Source organism: Mauremys mutica, chromosome 24 (assembly GCF_020497125.1).
Source record: "Mauremys mutica isolate MM-2020 ecotype Southern chromosome 24, ASM2049712v1, whole genome shotgun sequence".
NCBI classification, from domain to species: domain Eukaryota; kingdom Metazoa; phylum Chordata; order Testudines; family Geoemydidae; genus Mauremys; species Mauremys mutica.
The window spans coordinates 5,437,718-5,460,657 of NC_059095.1; the positions used below are offsets into that span (position 1 = coordinate 5,437,718).

The 22,940-nt window shown below is 48.4% G+C and overlaps 1 protein-coding gene across 5 annotated transcripts; it reads left to right on the forward strand.

Annotated features, from left to right (window-relative positions):
* Positions 1-375: 375 nt before the first annotated feature.
* On the forward strand, positions 376-16,576 carry MED16 (mediator complex subunit 16). Of its 5 annotated transcripts, none has more exons than XM_044998942.1 (15): positions 376-457; positions 1,976-2,175; positions 2,478-2,585; positions 3,455-3,624; positions 4,874-5,305; positions 6,631-6,736; positions 7,092-7,247; positions 8,547-8,758; positions 9,374-9,580; positions 10,212-10,422; positions 11,123-11,256; positions 11,956-12,148; positions 12,453-12,669; positions 13,620-13,703; positions 15,641-16,576. In XM_044998942.1, exons 2-15 carry the CDS (start codon positions 2,040-2,042, stop codon positions 15,765-15,767), a joined length of 2,493 nt encoding a protein of 830 aa, XP_044854877.1. In that variant the 5' UTR covers positions 376-457; positions 1,976-2,039; the 3' UTR covers positions 15,768-16,576. The 5 variants fall into 5 exon arrangements, with proteins under 5 accessions (XP_044854877.1, XP_044854878.1, XP_044854880.1 ...); XM_044998943.1 differs by having other exon boundaries at positions 428-461; XM_044998945.1 differs by lacking the exon at positions 376-457 and adding an exon at positions 693-713.
* Positions 16,577-22,940: the final 6,364 nt, after the last annotated feature.

Below are 22,940 nucleotides of genomic sequence, written 5' to 3' on the forward strand. Positions count from 1 at the left end.
TAAGGGTGAATTTAGTATTTTTTAAACTATATTTATCAAATTCATATTCTTATTTTAATTAATACCCATACCTATTTGATTTTGTAATAATATTGTATTTTCATTTATTTCCACTGAAATCTGGCCCTCGTCTCAGCATCTCAGGCATGTGGAATCGTGGGTAAGCGTTTATGCAAATTAACGGAGCAGCGCCCTCGGCTGTCGAAGGCCCTCACACTGGGGCTGACCGCTGCAATGCCTGAGCGAATTGTCCACTAGCGGCTCCGAGGCCGCCTCCCGCTCTGACAGAGACCGGCCAGCGGGGCGAGTCGCCTCCTCCCTTCCTTCGGGCTCCGGTGCCGAGCCCCGGCCCTTGCCCGCTCCCTGAGAGCGGCGGTTTGGTCCGGCCCGTTGGGGGACAGCCCGGGCAGGGGGCCTTTCTCGGCAGACAGGAGGCGGCGCGGAGCGATGGGGGGAGGTAGGTGAGTCTCTCAGGCGGAGGAGGGGGGGCAGTTACCTCCTCTCTCTGGGGTGGGGTAATTACCCTCCCCCTTCCCGTGTGGGGGAGGGGATAGTTATTGTCCCTGCCTCAGGGGGTTCCCCCCCATCCTGGGGGACACTTCCCCATCGCCATGAAGGGCTGGTTGTGCCAGGGTGGGGGGAGTGATCTCCCAACCCCTGTATCTTGGTGGCATTGGGGGTGCCCCGCGTGGAAGACCCTGCCCACCCCGCTGGTAGGAGTGGAGGGATCCCAGCTGCCCCAGGCGGGTGCTGTCGATAGCAGGGGTTCATGGGTGGAGGGGAAACACTGGCAGGCCCATGGCAGCCCTGAGGGTGACACCTCTGGGGGACCCCTGTGGTACCTCGGTGACTGTCACAGCGCCACGGCTGCTGATCGCTTAAAGCAGCAAAGAATCCTGTGGCACCTTATAGACTATAAGGTGCCACAGGATTCTTTGCTGCTTCTACAGAACCAGACTAATACGGCTCCCCCTCTGATACTTGATCGCTTAAAGAAAACATACTGTTTTCTAACAGCATCTAAGCCTCACCAGCCTTGATCCAAGGCTAGTAACAAGGGGGTAATGTTTCCACTGTAGACAGATAGCATATGAGGCTAATGGAGCTGTATTTCCAGGTTAAGAACAGGGACTGTTATACAGACGCTCAGAGGAAGTTAATGATCATCTTGTGTGCTCACTGGACCAACAGGTCAAGAAAGCTTAAGCCATTTAGGAAGAGACCATCCAGCCCACAACATGGGCTCTTGTTTTATCTTCTAATCTCACTGTACTCTTCCTTCAAACCGAAGAACTGTTATGTCAGTGGGCTATGGAGATAGGTGCCCACAAGCAAAATGAGCAATATGGGATTTGGATTGGAGATTTGGTATTCTTTTACCTGGGAAGAAGTGGATAAACTGTATGATCACATTCTCTCCACCTTAGTAGAAAACTTAACCTTTAAAGCAGGTGATTGTGGCTGTAAAGATGATGAACTCCATTGGCTTTTCTTTGCTCTCAGATGCCCAAGTATGGGCTACCCTGTACTAAGGGAAACCCTAATTAACGGTGTTCAGGGTCTGTAATGGTGTTCAGGATCACCATGTCTGGCTTACCTTTAGGGACAAAGGAATGAGCTGTAAAGGTTGGGAGGATCTAAAGTAGGAGATCTCGAGAGGAATGAGGACATGCGAGAAAGGAAAGAGTGGTGGGGAAAGGAATTAATGCAAATGGGAGCAGAGGGGTCCAGCTATGTCACAGGAGGTAAAAGTAATCTTTAGATGATGAAAGGTTAAAAACTAGCCATGATGGGAATTCTCCACTCTGGCTGCTTTGACGGATAATGTAAGTCAGTGCATCCTCACTTTCAGTGGGGATTGCACAAAGCAACACATTTCCTTTGGAAAGTGAAAATGGCGGCTGTTTTTAACAGGGGATCTTTGACAATGTACTTAGCGTCCTTTGCTCGTCCTATTCATTCTTCTCTTTCTTAGGCACAGTGATCTATGAATAGCCTTGCAACAGGCCAGTGGTGCCTTGGTGGTCTTCCAGGGCACAATGGATTTGGCATATGTCTGTGAGTGGGAAAAAAGGCCCAAAAGCAACCACTGTCCGTCCATCCCGCTGGTGTGTGCTTGGTCCTGCAGGAACCTGATTGCCTTCACAACAGACCTCAAAAATGAGGAGGAAAAAGGTACAGTTCGTCCCTATGGTTTGTGATTTTTATCCGCTCCTTCTCTTGACACCTATTCATGACCCCCAGCTGGAAAACCCCCTGCTCCAGACTAGTCTTGCTGCGGAAAAACACTCTAATTAGATCTTCAGTTCTTCAGAGCGGAGACTTTATTTTTTGGTCTTGTAAAGCAACATATGTTTATGGCCCTATAAAAATAATTGAAGCTCAGTGATGTCCTGCAATAAAAAATTGAATGTTTTAAAAATAAATTAAATCCCACTGCAAATTTTTGAAAGGACTTGATGTCTCTCCCTGCCTAGATCTTACCCACATGATCCATATCCTGGACACTGAGCATCCATGGGATGTTTATTCCATTAACTCTGGGCACATTGAAATCATCACCTGTTTGGAATGGGATCAGTCAGGTAAGCTTTGCTCTTATAGTTGGTTGGGGGGAGGGGTTGGCTTCATAAAATTGCTCACACTATGATGGGGCACAGAGAGGGAGTTTATGGAGGTCTTTCTCTTTTAGAAGCAGCAAAGAATCCTGTGGCACCTTATAGACTAACAGACGTTTTGCAGCATGAGCTTTCGTGGGTGAATGCCCACTTCGTCGGATGCATTCACCCACGAAAGCTCATGCTGCAAAACGTCCCTTAGTCTATAAGGTGCCACAGGATTCTTTGCTGCTTTTACAGAACCAGACTAACACGGCTACCTCTCTGATACTTTCTCTTTTAGATTCCTGTTATCTGGAATCTTTGTATAGTGCCAGTCATGTAATATCTGCACTGTTTGGTTCAGTCCGACCTGCATTGTGAGGTCCATAGTGGATTTCATAGATGACTGTGCTTCTCATCCTTCTTGGGTTAGTTATTAGCAATAGATTGGTCTCCTGGGGTAGTACCAAATGTCCTGTTGGGTGCCAGGAGTCACCTCTTGAAAGCCAACCTGTAATAGCTGCAAGGTGCTGAAGGAAGTACTTTTAAAATCCAGCAACAGGTGAGAGCCCTGGATCTGCTGAATCCTTGAGGAATTAACCCAACCCGGATAAGATTTCACAGTATCACCAGTACACAGTGGGAATTGGTGCTCAAGATTAAATTGCTGCTTGAATTATGAATGTTCTGCTTATGTTGGTGTGAGCGTAATGTTCCCTAATCCTTTTGTCTTGCATTGTGTGCTTCCCCCTCCCACTGCATTGCTCTGAAGATGCCTGTGGCTGGGTTCTGGGTAATCTCTATGAGATGTGTGCTCTGACCTGTCTGTCCTTCTTTTGATGGCATTGCATCAGGTTCCAGGCTTCTGTCAGCAGATGCAGATGGACACATCCAGTGCTGGAGCATGACAGATCACCTGGCCAACAGCTGGGAGAACACCGTGGGTAGCATGGTGGAGGGAGATCCAATCGTGGCTCTTTCCTGGTTGCACAATGGCGTGAAGCTAGCCCTGCACGTGGAAAAGGTTTGTTCTAGCTCTTGCACAGGGAAGGATTGTCCAATGGTTAGGGCACTAGTCTAAGACCAGGGAGATGTGGGTTCAAATCCCTGCTCTGCCATAGACTTCCTGTATGACCTTGGGCAAGTCACTTAGCCTCTCTGCCACCTGTACAATGGGGAGACTAGCACTGGCCTATCTCACAGAGTGTTGTGAGGATAAATGCCTTCAGAATGATAAGATGTACTTAATAATGGGGACCATACGTATGCCATATAGCCTGCCTGATCTGGAATATCTCCCTGATTCCAGAGACGATCTGGGGGCTTTGGCAAACTTTCCATTCCACAGGACGTCTCATACTACAGAACCCTCCCAATACGCCAATGAGATAAATATTTGTCCCATTTTACAGCGAAATGCCTTGCCCAAGGTTGCATAGCAAGTTGGTGTAAGAGCAGGAATGAGAGGAATGTGGTTCCCAGTCTCTGCTCAAGCCAACAGCCTGAACTTAACTCATTTTCTACTCTAGTCTGATACATTCTATCCAGCACTGTGCCGTTGCTAAGACAGAAGCAACTTAGCTTCGCTCTTCCGGGGGACAAAAAAGGAGGCAAATAGACTTTTATTGGCTCACAGCACATGTACCTAATATGGACCCTCTGCATTTCCATTACACCTTTCACCAGAGGAGCTCAGCTTTAAAAAGCTGTTGATATTTCCCCCTGCTATGTGTCAATGAGGACAGCTCGGTCACAGAGAGGCGAAAGTACTTATCCAGGGTCACAGAGTGAGAAAATGGCAAGGTCAGGAATAAGAATTCAATGTCCTGATTCCTAATCCCCTGCTTAACTCTTTAGGCCAGTGATACTCAGACCTAGGCTCGTGAGCTACAAGTGCTTCTTTAATGTGTCTCCTGTGGCTCTCTGCAGCACATTATATTAAAACACTGTGATTTAATTATTAACCAATCAGGGTGCTTTTACTGTGTTGTTAAATAATTTTAGTAGATAAAATACTACTACTTGCTCAGGCATTTTGCTGTGAGAATAATTATAGATAGATAGATATAGTAAATGAAACAATGAATTAACACTACTGTGGCTCTTTTGGCTAATGTTGATCACTGATTTGTCTCTTGTACCACTGAAGTCTGAGTATCGCTGCTGTAGAGCATGTCGCAGTGATATTAGGAGACTCAGGTAATGGCAGAGTCCTTCAGCCCTAGGATTAAACCTCTGTGTGTGTGTGTGTGTGTGTTAATCTCCATTCACAGTCTGGAGCATCGAACTTCGGCGAGAAGTTTTCCCGGGTCAAGTTCTCTCCCTCCCTGACTCTGTTTGGTGGGAAGCCCATGGAAGGCTGGATCGCTGTGACCATCAGCGGCCTGGTGACAGTCTCTCTCCTCAAGCCCAATGGGCAAGTGCTGACATCCACGGAGAGCTTGTGCCGTCTGCGCTGCCGTGTCGCCCTGGCAGACATTGCCTTCACGGGTGGGGGAAACATCGTGGTAGCCACCTCGGATGGCAGCAGCACTTCTCCCGTCCAGTTTTACAAGGTCTGCGTCAGCGTAGTGAACGAGAAATGCAAAATTGACACAGAGATTCTGCCCTCCCTTTTCATGCGGTGCACCACAGACCCAGCCCGCAAGGACAAGTATCCAGCCATCACTCACCTGAAATTCCTCGCCAGGGACATGTCCGAGCAGGTGAGCTCCCTCCTCCTATGTTATACTAGCATTCCAAGAGTTAATACTGAGGACGGGGGAGGACCCACTGGATCTATAAACTCCTCCCTACAGTTTTGCTGTTGCACTAACCAGTAGCCCATCTGCTGTGCCAATCTAGGGCTCCCCACCAGCTCTACCAATGCACACGGGTCTTTTCTTGCAATGCTCCACTGCATTCCCAGTTCACTGCCTCGGAGCTAGACTCTGGTGGTTGGACCTAATTGTGAGAGGTTTGTGTGACGTGTTACACTCTGGTGTTTTAGAGCGTAATAGCTGGGCTCTCTGAGTCATGGAAAGGCAATTTGAAAAACCATACTCTTACTGATCCTGGTTATTGTTAAAGCAGCAGAGAGTCCTGTGGCACCTTATAGACTAACAGATGAATTGGAGCATGAGCTTTCGTGAGTGAATACCCGCTTCGTCGGATGCCACAGGACTCTTGGCTGCTTTTACAGATCCAGACTAACATGGCTACCCCTCTGATACTGGTTATTGTTGTCTCTGTTGGGAGACTGGTCAAACAAATAGCTGATCTTGAGGGGCACTAGACTGTTCACGGGATTCTGGGATATGGAGTCTTTCAGTTGGGTGAGTTTCACTGCTTCAGAGCCAGCCCAGGTCAATAGCACTTAAAGCTCTTGGACACTTTTGGTCTGTCTGAAATGATTTGGTGGCATAAAGTCTGCTTGGCAGTGGACGGGTGTCTTTCACAGACGTCGTCATAATTGGTAGCAGTTTGGCAATCTCAGCAGAGGGGCCAAGAACTTACTGGTGATAAAGTCCAAACTCCCCACTTCTAGCTGTTTTCTCCAGGTGAGGGTGGAGCACATTATCTCGGAGCATCTGAGTAAATGTCCTGTGACTAAGGAGATGACTACAGTTTATAGTAATGTTCAGTTCAATTCCTGTTGTCTGGTTTTATGATTTTGTTTTCTCCTTGCATTGAGAAGAGCTGAATTTACAGACTTGTGGGAGAAGAAACAGGGCAGTAGATATGAGAGTGTTCATAATTTGAAGGGGTAAAGGGTGTGACAGTTGCTAGATATGCATATCAAAGTTCTGCCTGTGATGTCTGTCTCATAAGGGTGTGGAGGGTTAAACGTTCAAGGAAGAACTTGGAACTTCATGTGTTGCAAAACCTCTGTTTTTCACTTTTTCACCCTGTACTCTGCATTTTCCTGTTCTGAATTCCATGCAGACAGTTACAGTAGTAAATCTCCCCCTTCCTTTTGGTCTAGAGGATGGACACAAAAGAGACAGCTTTGTAGCTGTGCCTGATTTGAAAATTCCTTTCTGCTTTCAAGGTGCTGCTCTGTGCCTCCAACCAGAACAGCAGCATCGTGGAGTGCTGGTCTCTCCGGAAAGAGGGCTTGCCAGTCAATAACATCTTCCAACAGATCTCTCCTGTGGGTGAGTTTCAGCAGCTGATGCTCCTCAGAGACAGGAGCAGAGCCCAAGGAAAATCAAAACTTAATGTAAACTCTTAACTCAAAATCCCATCCTTTATTCTTCTATGCATTCGGTATTCACCACTAGAAGAGCCCTCCGTCATGATGGATTTAGAAAAAAAAAACACAACTTTTTTGTAAAACTAATGAGTTTATAAAAATGTGTCAGTCTGAGTGAATAAACTTATTGTCAATGTTTAATTCCAAGCATATTTTTTGGGGGGAGGGAAGGAGAATTCAAGACTGGGACATCTCTGATACTTTCTCTGACTTTAAGTGAAATTCTGTCATTTGTTTTGTTCGTTTTTTCTTTCAAGTTGGAGACAAGCAGCCGATGATACTGAAATGGCGGATTCTCTCCGCCACCAATGATTTGGATCGTGTTTCAGCTGTGGCTTTGCCGAAACTGCCAATCTCCCTAACCAATACTGATCTGAAAGTGGCCAATGACACCAAATTCTTCCCTGGACTGGGTGAGGAGGCTTCTTTTCTGAGCATCTGGCTGCAGATAGAAGTTTTTGCTGCCTCTGTTCATCTCACCTATGAACAGAGAGAGCCCCAGCTACTTTGGAGTGTGTGTATTTCTTGATAGAAGATGCCCTGCAGGAATGAAGAAGTCCTTTAAAACTGGACTGAGTCTGTTCCCAGTGGGGCTGAGTTCATCCCCATAGCGATGAGGAAGAGCTTCCTCAGAAGGAACTGTTGTAGCTGTGTTGGGATGCCTGAGGCTTCTGTCACCGTATCCCAGCTTGAAAGGACTTTCTGCACGTCTACTAGTGAGGACTGAGGAAACCTAGAAAGGTCTGGGCTCCTGTTCTCGGCTGTCCAGGCAGTGCTATTAATGAGGCTGACGTTGAGGAGGGATAATATATAGCGGTTAGAGTGGAGGATGAGTGTCAGGATTTCTGGGTTCTTCTCTTGGTTCTGCTACTGTCTTGCTGGGTGAACTTGGGCAAATCACTTCGGGTGTTCAGGTACCACAGTGATAGGTCAGTACAAGATAGGTCAGTGATTAGAATAACGTTTGCTTTTCCAATGTGCTGAGCACCCATAACTCGCCTGTGGAGTCAGTGGGAGCAGCAGGTGCTCTGCAGATCAGGCCTTTATCCCCCTTCCTGCCTCAGTTTATCCAGTGCCGGTCACTGCAGCTGGGTGTGTAATTTCTAGTTCGGGTAGACGTACGTGCACTAACTTTGATTCAGGTAGCTTGCTAAACACAGCAGTGCAAGTGAGAGGGCCCCAAGCACGATCCTATCTGAGACGCTAGGTACGTACTCAGGTGGTTAGCCTGCCCTGCTGCCGCGGCGTCACTGCTATTTTTAGCATGCTAGGTAGATCAAAGCTAGCGTGTGTACGTCCATCCGAGCTGGAAATCACACCTCGGTTCCAGTGCAGATGTACTCTTAGACTGTAGAACTTGGGAGGCAGGGTCCACCTTTGCTTTTCCCCCTGTATGGGGCTGAGCACATCAGTGTTTAACACACACCGGCATGGCTGTACTGTGTACCTACCTCCCAGTGAGATGGAGTCTTAATGTTTGCAAGGTGCTTCGGGATCCTCCAGTAGCAGATCCTATTGAAGAGCCAAGGATTCTTATTACTGTAAAAATGTGGGGCAGAATGGGGAAGAAAGGCTTCTGGTAGGCTGGAGACCATTGGGCTGTCTGTAGAGATGCTGTCTGGCTTTGTGACGACTGTCTGTGTCTTATGGGGGTGGGATGGGTTGCGCTAATAGGAGTCACTTGCTAAACCCCAGATATTTCTTGCCCTCAGGTCTTGCTTTGGCCTTCCACGACGGTAGCGTCCACATAGTTCATCGCCTGTCCTTGCAGACCATGGCAGTGTTCTATGGTTCTTCCTCTCAGCGCCCAGTGGATGAGCAGGCAATCAAAAGGCAGCGGTCAGCCGGTCCTTTGGTTCACTTCAAAGCCATGCAGCTCTCCTGGACTTCGCTGGCCCTGGTCGGGATTGATAACCATGGCAAGGTACTTTGCCTTCTTATATTAGATGTGGGAAAAGACCTATTAGCTCTTCTAGGCCGGGACAAACTCCCTTCCGTTCGCCGGGACTCTGCTCTGCTTGCTCTTACATGGCTCAAGCAATGGGTCCTCCAGGAGTTCCCAGGGGACATTATTACACGTCCATTTGATCTTGCCGGTAGGGAGTCTCTTCCAAGATAGAGCCTGCATTGTCCCTTTGTTTAACAGAACTGTATCTCCAGCTCAGTAGTAACTAAAAATTGCTGTTGTCAGATATAGTCCGTTAACTTGTGTGGAATGAGTTTAATAGGTCTCAGTCCAGTTTTCACACCTCTCTCCAGAACTGGCCTCTTGTTGTGAGTTTTAACAGAGAAGCTAAGTCTGAGACTGCTATGGAGACTGAAGTGCCCGTACCCTGGGAGATTGTCTCCACTGATCGTAGCGGAGGTACATTTGCAGGGTGTAGTGTAGACAAAACTTGCTGGAACGTTGCTGACACTGTTCACTGTTGGAGGCTTTGTAGATCAATGATAACTTTGTCTGATCTCCTGCCACTCGGATTCTGTTAGTCCCTTAGAATGGATGGATCCTCTTGATGTGTGTTCCCTTTCCTTTCTTCAGCTGAGCATGCTCCGGATCTCTCCCTCCATGGGCCATGTGCTGGACATGAACATGTCTCTCCGCCACCTGCTCTTTCTCCTGGAATACTGCATGGTGACAGGGTACGACTGGTGGGATATCCTGCTCCATGTTCAGCCCAACATGGTGCAGAACCTGGTGGAGAAGCTGCATGAGGAATATATGCGCCAGAATGCAGCCCTGCAGCAGGTGAGGGAACAGCAGAGGCACGCTAGGCCCAGTGCAGAGTGTGGACTGGTAGGAGGGGGGTCAAGGATCAGGAGTAGATGGGAGGGATGTTAATTTCCAGGGTTCACTGGTTTCCAGTAACTTCCATGGGTCACTTTAACTACTAGGCTACACTGCCTCTCCGAATCTGGTACTTATGTACTGTTCGGGGCTTGGAGTGATTGGGAAGGACATATGACTGCAGCCAGGGTGATTACTGTGGAGAGAATTATTGTGCATGAACTCAGCATACTGTCTAGTGTCTAATGGGTTTGCCCCAATGATGGAGCATTGCTGGTTTAGTCTTACTTAGCATTTTAAGCATATGGTTGGTACCCCTGTCTTGGCTACTCTGCCTTAAGAGTATTAGATTTCAGCAGCTCCTGCCCCGTAGCAGCTCTCGGGAAGCTCCTGGTAGGCTGATAAAGCCTGTTGCTGATGTGAATGGTACTGTGGCCAGTGGTAGTACAGACGAAGACCAGCATTCATTCCTCAGGGTGATGTCTAGAGAGAGGAAATGGGCATTGGAGAGTAGCAGGGTTTTGTTTTAAGTAGGTTCATTCTAAATCTGATCTTGTTTCTGTGCCCATCCTTGCGTGTCCCTGTCAAACAGGTTCTCTCCACCCGCATCGTTGCCATGAAGGCCTCTCTCTGCAAGCTTTCCTCCAACACGGTGGCACGCGTGTGTGACTATCATGCCAAGCTCTTTCTGATCGCCATCAGCTGCACCTTGAAATCGCTGCTCCGCCCACACTTCCTGAACACTCCAGACAAGAGCCCTGGTGACCGGCTCACCGAGATCTGCTCCAAGATTACGGACATAGGTAGCGGTTCGCATCCCTTGCTGCAGCACGGCTATTTGCATGGCTGATGATCAGCTCCCTCCCTTTCTGAATCAGGCTTTCGTTGGGGGGACTTAGATTAGGGTGGACACTCCATGGGGGGAGTGAGTTCCACACCTTAGTGACGACCAGTCCCAGCAAAGGTTCACTCACTTGTGAACCTGAGGCGTGTTGGTGGAACCCCAAAAGATGATGGTGTCAGAGACCAGCTGCCCACCAATGAAACAGGAGAATGTGGACAACTCCATGTAGGCTGTTACAGGCGCTGGGCATGCAGGATCCCCAGGGGTGTGTATCTATACTGCGATAGCACCTAGAGACTCCAACCAGAGTCAAGCTTGCAGGTTCAGTTAGGCAGAGACTTGCCTCTGAAGAGCTTACAGTCTATTAGACAAGACAAAGGGTGGGAGGAGAAACAGAGGCATAGTCAGGGAAGGGACATACAGCAGGGCCATTGGCAGAGCTGGGACCAGAACCCAGGTCTCCTGCAGCCTAGCCCAGTGCCTTACCCATTGGGCTGCACTGCCTTCTGTGGGCTGCACTGTTGGGGTAGGTGTAAAGTTGCATGCCTTTGTAGTCGGTAGCTGGGTTTAAAAGCGAGCAGAGCAGTCTGTTCACAGTGGTGGAAACTCCCAGGGCCTCTTTTCTCCCGGTGCTAGGAGCTCTCTTGCTTCCATTTCAGACATTGACAAAGTGATGATTAACCTGAAGACAGAGGAGTTTGTCCTGGAGATGACTACCCTGCAGTCCCTGCAGCAGCTCATCCAGTGGGTGGGAGACTTTGTGCTCTATCTACTTGCCAGCCTCCCTAACCAGGTGAGAACTTGTCCTCCACCTTTGGCAGCGTTGTGTGTGGTGGGTAATGAAAGCCACTTTTCATTCAGCAGCCACGTGCTGTTGGGTTAATCGGTGTGCCCAACGTGTGCTGTTGTCCTAGAAATGGATTTCTCTGAAGCCAGTGTTAATGCCAAGTACGTCTCTTTCAGCGTAACTTTTCATCTTGCCGTGTGCAGATCTACGCAGAGGACATAATAACCCTTCTTAGCCCTTCTCCTAGGGCCTTTCATCTAAGTCTCTGAGTGCTTTCCAAGCATTAATTAAGACTGTCAATAGCATTATTTTCTTCTTACAGAGGGAAAGTGATTTACTCATGATCACTCAGCAAATTAGTGGCAGAGCTAGGAATAGAAACCACAAGCCCTGGTTTTGATCGTGCTCATGCCAGCATAAATCCAGAGTAACTCTGAATGGAGACACCTCCTGTGTAAGTGAAATCAGAGTTGGACTCCAGAACTTCTGATCTTCTGCTCTGTGGGCGCCTACAGTGAGCACAAACACACATGGCGCTATATTAACCTTTTGCCATGCTGCAAAATTTAGCAGATGATGACAATAATGGGGGCCATATAAGTACCTTAGCTAGATCACCTGTATGGGAACTGGTTCGAGTGGTGATGTCTGTGAGCCCAGATCATAAAAGTTTCTCTTCCCTGCCCTTCCTCCTTTTCCCTGCAGGGATCCCCTGTGCGGCCAGGGCACAGCTTCCTGCGAGACGGGGCATCACTGGGGATGCTTAGAGAGCTCATGGTGGTGATCCGGATCTGGGGCCTGTTGAAGCCAAGCTGCCTCCCTGTTTACACGGCAACCTCAGATACTCAGGACAGCATGTCCCTACTCTTCAGGCTGTTGACTAAACTCTGGCTGTGCTGTAAGGGTTCAAAACTTCCCAGAATTAGAGAGATCCATCCTATATTGTGCGCAGTGCATGTTGCATATTGTACACAGGAAAAACACTTAGGGATAATGAGGCTCTGGGTAGGTCTGAAGAGCTTACCTCTGTTTCTCCTTCTTAGCAATTAGAAGGAGAAAGAGAGGCTACAGAATTAATTGTTTGTTTCCTGAGCTGCCATACTGGGTCAGGGAGGGGGAAACGTGCAGGCAACAGCATTTATTCTCCTTTAAGCAAGTAGCATGCTAGAGAAAGTTTTCTCTGTGCTTCGTTTCCCATGCAGGTCGCGATGAAACTCACCCGAGCGAGCCAGACGATACCCTGATTGACGAGTGTTGTCTTCTCCCCAGCCAGTTGCTTATTCCCAATGTAGACTGGTTACCCATCAATAACGGCATTATCAGCAAGCTGCAGAACAAGCAGCTCATCAGGCTGCAGTTCGGGAAGGCCCCTGGACTCATTGGCCACACTGTTTCATCGCAGTTTGATGTCTTTGTCAGGTATGGAAATCTGAAACAAGCAGGTAATGTGGTTAGAGCAGAGAGAGGACTGGGAATCAGGACTCTTGGATCCTGTTCTCAGTTCTGGGAAGGTGTGTAATCTAGAGATTACAGTAAAATAGACCAGAAGTTAAAATTGCTATTCCTTTCTTAAGGAGGGGAGTGTGGTACGTTGGTTAGTGTAGGGAACTAAGTTAGTACCCCTGACTCTGACAAAAATTCACTCTGTGACCACAGATGAGTTGCTTGCTCTCTCTGCACCTCGATTTTTCAGTCTCTAAAATGGGTATAGTGTTTTATTGACACATAGACTCTAAGGAATCTGAAATGGGAATTCAAAGAATAAAATGTGATGGGAATTAAAAATGCAACACTACCTTACATTATATCTTTCCTCTTGTTAAATCTCACTGCTTTGCAGACTGCATGGTCAGGGGTCAAGTCAGCCCTCACTGAAATGCAGCCACTTCTGGGGTGGAGCATAGTAGCCATTCTCTGTCAAACTTTGTATGTTAGGTTTTAGCGGGGAACTTGGAGGGAAAGATGCAGTATTTGGTTGAAACTATGGGGGAACTTAGGTAAGCAGAATGTAATTTCTTAGGATGGGGTTTGGCCAGGATATGAGGGTTAAATGCTTCCTATTTATATAATAGAAATTCACTCGCAGGAAGAAGGCAGCGGTTTGTGAGGCTGTGGAATAGTTAATCATTATGGGTAGAAGTAGAACTTGAATCCCTTGAGTGCAGCCCCTTACACTTGGAGAAGAGTTATCACACTGCCCCATTAGGAGATACACGACACACCTGCCAGAGGGAATCAGTTGTCCATAGTTCCATGTGAACCTTGGTTGTCTGGATCTCAGGCCTTCTGTGTAACGAGCCTGTGATCATGGAAACAGCTTTTACAATTTTTCAGCAGTGTGGTTTTCTCACATTTTTCTTCCTATGCAGGGCACCTGGGCAGCCCAAAATTGACCACTTGAGACGGCTTCACTTAGGGGCGTATCCAACAGAGGAGTGCAAGTCATGTACCCGGTAAGCTCTGCCTGTGTCACTCCGTTAATTCACAGCTGTATTTATTCAGGGCTTGACCGCCCTGCATAGTGTTCGCCTATACACTAATAGAGCTGTATGGTTAGCAATTCCTTGGTAGTTTTTTTCCACTTTAACTATTGTGCACATGACAAAATGTTGCCTTTAGTACATGGCTCTTTCTCAGCTTATGTTCATGCCCCCTGATATTGGAAGGAAGCCGAGACCATCATGGTTATGCTCTTCTCTGACCCTTTTCCCCTGGGCTCACTAAGATCCCTAAAGTGCTGATCTAGTCTGAAAACGGTGTAAAATGGCACCATTCTTACTCCACACAACGCTCCCCAGGGGTACTAAATGTTTTACTGCTCTGTGTGTTTACTGCTTGGTATGCCCTGCAAAGCCAGCCCAGCTGTGGAAGAATGAGCTGGAGTCTGTCCCGCTTTGTACATTCTCAGCAGAATTATTAACTACATTCCAATTGCAAGGCCAAGTTTTGCGCTCAGTTACATCTGAAGATCATATCGATTTAGGTGCAGGATATAAGGACAGCAATTGCACTGGCAGAACTGAGGGCAGAACTCGGCCTGCGGATTATAACTGGCGACTGTTCATGAATAGGAAAGATCCCCGGGCTATGTTTACATGCTTGGAAGCTAGAGATACTATTCCGTGTACCGGGTTTGGAGTGGATGAAAGGGAATGAATACAGAACCACACAATGCCATTTTTAGAATCCCTTTTCAGAATGGGTCTGCATTTGAAGTCCTTCCAAGTGGCACCTTGTGACAGGTTCCCCCCAGAGTGCCACTTGGAACTGGGGTACCACTGAGCCCGCCTGACCCATCAGCCTGGGTTCCCTTAACACTGTACTGCTGTACAGCGTGCCAAGCCTTCCCTCAAGCTTCAGACTGCATTCTGCCGGGACACACACAGTGGCAGCTTCACTCAGGTGCTGAGATTAGCTCTTTGTGCGAAGGCTCAGCTAAGGAACTGCCCAGTACTCAAGTGCACACCCCCCTCTAGAGGGTAAACCCAAAATTATACCATCTTGCGCTGCACAGAAATCTGTACAGCAGAAGCTCATGAAATTCCCCCTCTCTCTCAGTGTGGAGGGGAATATCCACAGCTTCCTGCCCCACAGTTATGATTTCCACACACTGGTTTAGACAAAACAAAAAATAAATGTGTTAGTCTCTAAGGTGCCACAAGGACTCCTCGTTGTTTTTGCTGATACAGAATAACACGGCTACCCCTCTGAAACCAAAAGGGAGTTTAACTACAAAATATAATTTTAAGTGATTTATAAGGGATAGTAAACAGATTAAAGCAGATTACCTAGCAAATAAAGCAAACACGTAATCTAAACTTAATATACTAAAGAAATTGGATGTGTGTAGTACAGATAGGATAATCATATGCAGTCAATCATAACCTTTCCAATGATATGTCACATGACTTATCTTGTCTAAAATGCATCATAGTTATGCCATAATCATATCTTAACAATATTGCTATGAAGAATATGTGGCGTAGAGTCACACACCTTTCTCTCACTTCTCTCCTAATAATGAGCCTGGATTATGCAATGATAGTGCAGTGAACGAATGATTAAATTGGTCTTAAATGTTGGCTTTAATAGAAAGTCACCAGACCAGATTGTTTTCACAAGGCCGGTGTGTTTGCTACATTTCGTATAAATAGCAACCGGGAGCCATTATCTTGAAGACAGCCTTGTGGTCCTTTGATCTCCCCTCTTCATTGGGGATCATTTCCAACACCTGTTCCATTTCGCTTTGATTCTCCCAAACATCACCTGGAAAGGACAAAAAGCTAATTCCCGCCTATGATTTCTCCATCCCAACCTGATCCATAAAGTCCCTTGGTAGTGCCAGCTTGCATTTCAGGTGACCTGTTTTCTGTGTTCGTGTCTCTCTCAGATGTGGCTGCGTAACCATGTTGAAATCGCCCAACAAAACCACAGCAGTGAAACAGTGGGAGCAGCGTTGGATCAAAAACTGCCTCTGTGGCGGGCTTTGGAGAAGAATGCCACTCAGCTACTCCTGAAATCTCCTCTTGCAGGGGGAAAAAGGAACAATGTGCACTAGGTGGGGGAGAAAAGCTCAGAGCATCCTTCCCATTTTAGAAACCTCTGGCAATTTGGACCAGAGTCAGCCCTCTGAAACCTTAAGAGAGTACCCAATGCTCTTCCTTATCCGCCTATCACAAAGGAACCACTCAGTGCTGCCCGAGATGCAATGTAGAGCAGTTAGATTCTCATCCTCCTTGGTTTTGCCTGTATTGATTTTGTTTCCTTTGTGCTCTAAGATGAAAGGAAGAGAAGATTATTAAGAGGGGAATTTTTCCAGATTGTTTTCTCTACCATTCTCTAAGGGGCAGCATGGTCTAATGTCAAATCAATTGAATGAGACTTCTCCCACCAACAGCCTGTGAAACATGGAACAAGTTGGTTAACTTCGGTTTCCCCATCTATAAAAGCAGAGGGATAATGCTGATTTTTCCCCCTGCCCCCCCCCACACACGTACCCTTTATAAATCACTTTGATCCTCCAGTGAAAGGCTTTTTATCAGTGTAAAGTATTACTATTTTAATGATTGAGAGCATTTCTCCCTGTTTCAGAGGAACAGAGAAAGTGACAGAAGGACATTACTGCCCTGGGACGATACAAGCAGTAGGGCTGTCCTTGAACTAGCAGCTGTCTTGTAAATAATGATTCTCTTAATTTTGTACAAAAAGTTTTGGTAATAAAAGTAATAATTGGAGCTATACCAATCTCCTAGAGCTGGAAGGGACCTTGAAAGGTCATCAAGTCCAGCCCCCTGCCTTCACTAGCAGGACCAATTTTTGCCCCAGATCCCTAAATGGCCCCCTCAAGGATTGAACTCACAAGCCTGGGTTTAGCAGGCCAATGCTCAAACCACTGAGCTATCCCTGCCCCCGTGGTAAAATCTCTTTAAATCACCAGAAAGTTTTTTCCTCTTTTATTACATGACTAGATTGCCGTGTATGAGAAACTTCAAAGGGAGAAAATACCAGATACTGCAGGGCTCTTTAATCCAGCAGAGAAAGGCCCAAGGAGAAGCCAGTGGCTGGCTGTTAAAAGCCAGATACATTCAATCAAGAAACAAGGCATGCATTTTTAACAGTAAGGGTGACTAAGCACTGAAACAAACTCTCAAGGAAAGTGGTGAAGCCTCCATCTGTTAATGGCTTCAAAGACTGGGTGCTTTGTGGAACATGCTTTAGTCAAACACAAGTTACTGGGCTCAATACAGAAGGTTAGTGGACAAAATTCTCTAGCCTACATATATTATAGAGGAGGTCAGACTAGATCTAATCATAGAAGATTAGGGTTGGAAGAGACCTCAGGAGGTATCTAGTCTAACCCCCTGCTCAAAGCAGGACCAATCCCCAACTAAATCATCCCAGCCAGGGCTTTGTCAAGCCTGGTCTTAAAAACCTCAAAGGATGGAGATTCCACCACCTCCCTAGGGAACCCATTCCAGTGCTTCACCACCCTCCTAGTGAAATAGTGTTCCCTAATATCTAACCTAGACCTCCCCCACTGCAACTTGAGACCATTGCTTCTTGTTCTGTCATCTGCCACCCCCTGAGAACAGCCGAGCTCCATCCTCTTTGGAACCTCCCTTCAGGTAGTTAAAGGCTGCTATCAAATCCCCCCACACTCTTCTCTTCTGCAAACCAAATAAGCCCAGTTTCCTCAGCCTCTCCTCATAAGTCAAGTGTCCCAGCCCCCTGATCATTTTCTTTGCCCTCTGCTGGACTCTTTCCAATTTGTCCACATCCTTTCTGTAGTGGGGGGCCCAAAACTGGACGCAATACTCCAGTTGTGGCCTCACCAGTGCCAAATAGAGGGGAATAATCACTTCCCTCAGTCTGCTGGCAATGCTCCTACTAATGCAGCCCAATATGCCGTTAGCCTTCTTGGCAATGAGGGCACCCTGCTGACTCATATCCAGCATCTTGTCCACTGTAACCCTCAGGTCCTTTTCCCCAGAACTGCTGCTTAGCCAGTCGGTCCCCAGCCTGTAGCAGTGCATGGGATTCTTCTGTCCTAAGTGCAGGACTCTGCACTTGTCCTTGTTCAACCTTATCAGATTTCTTTTGGCCCAATCCTCTAATTTGTCTAGGTCACTCTGGACCCTATCCCTACCCTCCCGCATATCTACCTCACCCCCCAGCTTAGTGTCATCTGCGAACTTGCTGAGGGTGCAATCCATCCCATCATCCAGATCATTAATAAAGATGTTGAACAAAACCGGCCCCAGGACTGACCCCTGGAGCACTCCGCTTGATACCGGCTGCCAACTAGACATTCAGCTGTTGATCACTACCCGTTGAGCCTGACAATCTAGCCAGCTTTCTATCCACCTTATAGTCCATTCGTCCAATCCATACTTCTTTAACTTGCTGGCAAGAATACTGTGGGAGACTGTATCAGAAGCTTTGCTAAAGTCAAGATACATCACGTCCACTGCTTTCCCCATATCCACAGAGCCAGTTATCATAGAAGGCAATCAGGTTGGTCAGGCATGACTTGCCCTTAGCGTATCCATGTTGACTGTTCCTGATCACCTTCCTCTTCTCCAAGTTCTTCAGAATTGATTCCTTGAGGACCTGCTCCATGATTTTTCCAGGGACTGAGGTGAGGCTGACCGGTCTGTAGTTCCCTGGGTTCTCTTTCCCTTTTTTAAAGATGGGAAATCGCCCGGGACCTCCCCCGCTCACCACGTGTTTTCAAAGATAATGGCCAATGGCTCTGCAATCTCATCCGCCAACTCCCTCAGCACCCTTGGATGCATTAGGTCTGGCCCCATGGATCTCTTCTAATGTTAAAATCTATGAATTATTTGAATTACAGTAGCCACAAACAGCCCCAATAGTCTAGAAATAGGGACTGTGCAAACCCTTAGTAGAGTGGTCCCCAAACTTTTGAGGATCACGCGCCCGCCCCCCCCCCCCGAGCCAGGGCTGGGAGCAGGGATGCAGATGGGGGAAGGGGGGGTGAGGCTGAGGCCACAGCTGCGAGTGGGTCAGGCCAGGAGCGGGGCTGTGGACAGGCAGAAGCTGGGGACGGGAGGAGAGTGGCAACTGGGCTGTGGTGTGGGCTAGCAGCTGGGCCCGTGGCCAGGTGCGGTTCTGCTCCCGGCCCCGCCCCTAGCCTTGGACCCAGGCCAGGAATGGAGCCCCAGCCTCGGCTGGGGGCAGGGACGGAAGCTGGGGAGGCGGCTGGGATGGGACCAGAGCAGAGCTGGGGGATGGGCTGGGTGGCCTGGGCCCTGCTGCACCCCCCTGGACGTTTATCCACAGCCCCCTAGGAGGGGCACCCCACCGTTTGCCTTAGGAGAAAGACAGGCCCTGCCTGAAAAGAGCTTAAAGCCTGGGGGACCACAAGCGGTGCCATGTGGATGAAACAAACAAACGTTAATTTCATTAAATCTCTCAGCAGCAGCTCCCTGGAACTACACTGCTGTGATGTTTTAAAAATTCTATTGCTGTGGGAACAATTTAGACAACAGCATAATAAGCTGACGTTGTTTCTGCAGCACTAAGTATCTAATGCACATGCTGTTCTCCTGGTGCATAAACAAGGAGAGGACCTGGAAAACCATGTTAATTTTAACTCCATTAGGAAAGGGGTTAAATCACTAGCCAAATTAGGAAGAAAATAATCTGGCAGCCGCTTGAAAACAACATTTATTAGCCATTGAAAAGGAAAAAACTTTGAATAACTGACTATATTTGATCTCCCATCCCACCCTCCGCCTTTCGACATTAGCTGCCCCCAATCACCCTTGTACTTGAAGTACATGTACGGTGTTACCTTAATGTGAGGAGCAGGGGCATGCTAGCGCAACAAACGCGAGTACTGTACTCGATTGTGTTCCCCTGCCGTTGCCTTGTGGACACTCAATCAGCAACACCCGCACATTAGTTACAGCTGTTTTGTGGCATCAACTACACACAATTGCCCTGGGGTTTTCAGCATTTAGATGCATGGCAGATAAGAGTTCATCCATGTGGTCCCTGGGCTATGGGGGGGCTTGTTTATAGTTTTAGTTTTCAGGGATGGGGTAGTAGAAATCTGAAAAGAGCATTTAACCACAGAGAGGTCGGAGGGGTCTTTTGGCTACTGTAGTAGGAAATGTACGTCTGCTTTCAGCGCCAGACGTCGACTGTGGCCCCGTTCGTGCAGTTGGCTGAGCTCCCGTTGCATGCCCAGCAGGCTCTGCTTAGGTGTAGCCCTTTGCAGGATCCTGGGGGGCTGCGGGACTATGAAATCAGGGTCTGTGTTCAAATTCAATGAAGTGGTTAACTTTCAAGTTAGAGCGTACATAAGATTTCGTACAAACTGTAGAGCAGCAGGCCTGTCCGGATATAGGGCCTGATTCTCAGTCACCCTCAGGTGCTTTTACACCACTTTGGTAGCATAAAGGGGACGTAAAGGGAGGGGAAACGGCCTAGTGAGAATCTGCTCTGCACCGGGGCCCTGCCCGACTGCTGAAGAGCAGTCACAACGGAGCAAGACTGATCTAGAGCCCAGCCCCCAGTGGGTGTGATGAGTGTATGGTCAAAGAGCACTGGGCTATTCTCTACTGCTGGGGGGGCCACAGGAAGCAGAATTTAAGTCTCATTGGCTTGAATCGGGTCTTGAGTCTCCATAGAAGCGAGTTTCCTCCCCTCTGAAATGCTAAGAGCTATCAAAACAAAACGGCCCCGCCATCTCCTGGTGATTTAAGAATGAGATTGGAGAGCAGGGGGCAACGGTCAGTTGCCCAGCTCCCCATTGGCAGAGTCTGATGCCAAAAAGCCCGTGTGGTGTCCATGTGAATTCACCTGCCGATTGTTGGTGGAGAGAGAGCATGTCTCCTCCATGCGGCAGTCTGATGAGAACCAACAGCCAACCTTAGTGGATAGACACTGGTGTGGATCCAGCCCCCTTGTTCATGACAATTGCTGAAGGTGATGATCATGCAGGAGGAAAACGTGCTGAAGGCCTGAATTTCAGAACTGCTGAGCACCCACAGCTCGGGCAGTTGCTCAGTACCTCTAAAAATTGGGTCCCTGTGCCTTTAAATTGGTGGTTACTGGTCTCATTCCATGTCCAGGTGTACAAATGGCAACACTCACCATCACAGCTGGCCCTGCTTGTTTGAACAATCTATAGCAGGGGCCTTGGCATTCCCAGTAGAGAGATCTAGGCATCAGTGGGTCATGAAGCCTGATCTGGCCTCTGCACGCTAGAGAGGGTTTCTCCCCAGCAAGGGGTGAGGTGGCAGACTGCCTTGGGGTAGTGGGAGGGGAAGTTCGTACTGTGATACCACTGCTCTATGGAGATCTGCAAGGCGTGGCAGTGGTGCAGGAATACTTTTTACAGTGGGGGTGCTGAAAACCAGTGGTCCCCAAACTTTTTACTTCACACTCCCACATACCCCTGTCCGCACCCCCCTCTCCTCAGAGCTGGGGCCAGGACCGGGCTGTGGCTCCGGGAGGGTGGGGGGACACAGGGGGCTGGGGGGGGGCACAGCTGGGGCTGGGAGCAAAATCCCGGGAGTGGGGCTGACAGCACTGGAATCCTGGGCATGGGGTCAGTGGCCAGGACCCCACACAAAACCTGGCAGTGCTGCACCCCTAGTTCCCATGCCTATGAAACTCGGGTCCCCAGGGCTCTCCATCAGGTACAAAAAGAAATTTTTAACATGATTACAGTGTGTGCTGCTCCATCAACCAAACTCTTGGGGCAGCTGTGTCAGCACTGAGCTGAGAGTGCCCATCCAGCCCAGTTACAGAGAGAAGGGATGAAAGTTGGCTCCCAGCAGAAATAAAAATGAGGCGGAGACCCACTTAACAAGGAAAAGGGCGGCTGGGGTGGTAGATTCCACTAACGAACTGACTTCTAGAGCAAGGATGTGGCTTATCAGGACTCAAAATGAGGATGTGATCCCAACCCCATGCTCGGTCCTTGAGCAGTCTCAGCTGTGACATGTTGCCCTGGCTGAGTGTGACACTTTCAGGGGTTCTGGAGGTGTCCTGGGCGAATCGCTCCCACCTGCTCGCAGCAGAAGGGAGACACCTGTTTGTACCCACCAGGGAAAACTCTTCCCTTGGAAACAAGCACCAGTCAAAACATCTTTATAATCTTTTCTTAAAGGCACTGAGAAAGAAGGGAAAAGAGGTAAAACGTTGGAAATATACAGTATTAAGTAAGGCTTTTGTTTTACACTATTGCTTATTCCCTTTCCCTGTAGCTGGAGAGAGCTTTGATAAGGAAACCCTGCCCCGGGTGACAGTCTTTACGATAGTATTAACTATTCCATGTTTGGGAGAAGAGAAAAAGTTAGTTGGGAATGGCTGGAGCTGTGTTTAAAGTCCTGTCCTGCTTCCTTTAAGACACACACCCACAACAGGGAAGAGAAAAGAAAATGCGAGTTCTGGGTGATGCTGATGCTCAGTTGTAACCTCGCTGCTGGCGGAATTTGAGCACAGCCCGTGGTCTGATCTGTCACCCAGAGAGCTGGCAAACTCGTACCGGTGCTGGGCTGCTTAGGGTGTTGCTTTTAGCTGCCTCCCTGGTCCGAAGGCAAAAGGAGAGCGAAAAAGAAGAAATAAGGTGGGAGAAGGGGGTGGGGGTGTTGGCAGGCGCCCCCATCTCACATGAGAGGTGCTGTTCAGGACTTAGCCAAGGTCAGAGGAGGTGGTGAGGTCGTTGGTTCCCTCTTTCCGGCCCAGTCTGGTCAGGACAGCTCTCAGGGTGGTGAAGGCCCAACAGTCCCACGGTGGATCCTGGGGTCCCAGGAGATGGTGGGGGTGTCAGGCATGATAACAGAGCTCCCTCCTTTCAATCCATCCGGTGTCATGATTTCCCCCAAAGTCTCTTTCTTTTTAAGCACCCCCATAAAGGGCCATGGCTCATTCTTTTGTCCACCAGTTAGCCTTGTAATTACTGGGGTTACTCTGTACCCCAGGCCCCTAGGGTGCCAGTAACATACCTACTGTGCCGCAGCTCAGACGCAAGCGCTGTAGGTGCTGCAGCTGCAAGGCCTGGTCGGCGCTAGCCCTGGTGGGTCCCAATAACCACTCAGACATCCAGCTAAGGGGAAGGTTTTTACTAGGCTTGGTGGGAAAGGTCGTAAGCACCCTAAGCACAGAGGTTAAACTGTGAGACGTTTGTCTCTGTCACGGCCCTCGCCCGGGCG

Coding starts and splice junctions, on each gene's coding strand:
- MED16 (XM_044998942.1), top strand. CDS start 2,040: ATGGATTTGGCATATGTCTGTGAGTGGGAAAAAAGGCCCAAAAGCAAC. Junction 5,306..6,630: donor CCAGGGACATGTCCGAGCAG/GTGAGCTCCCTC, acceptor TCTGCTTTCAAG/GTGCTGCTCTGTGCCTCCAA. Junction 11,257..11,955: donor TTGCCAGCCTCCCTAACCAG/GTGAGAACTTGT, acceptor TTTTCCCTGCAG/GGATCCCCTGTGCGGCCAGG.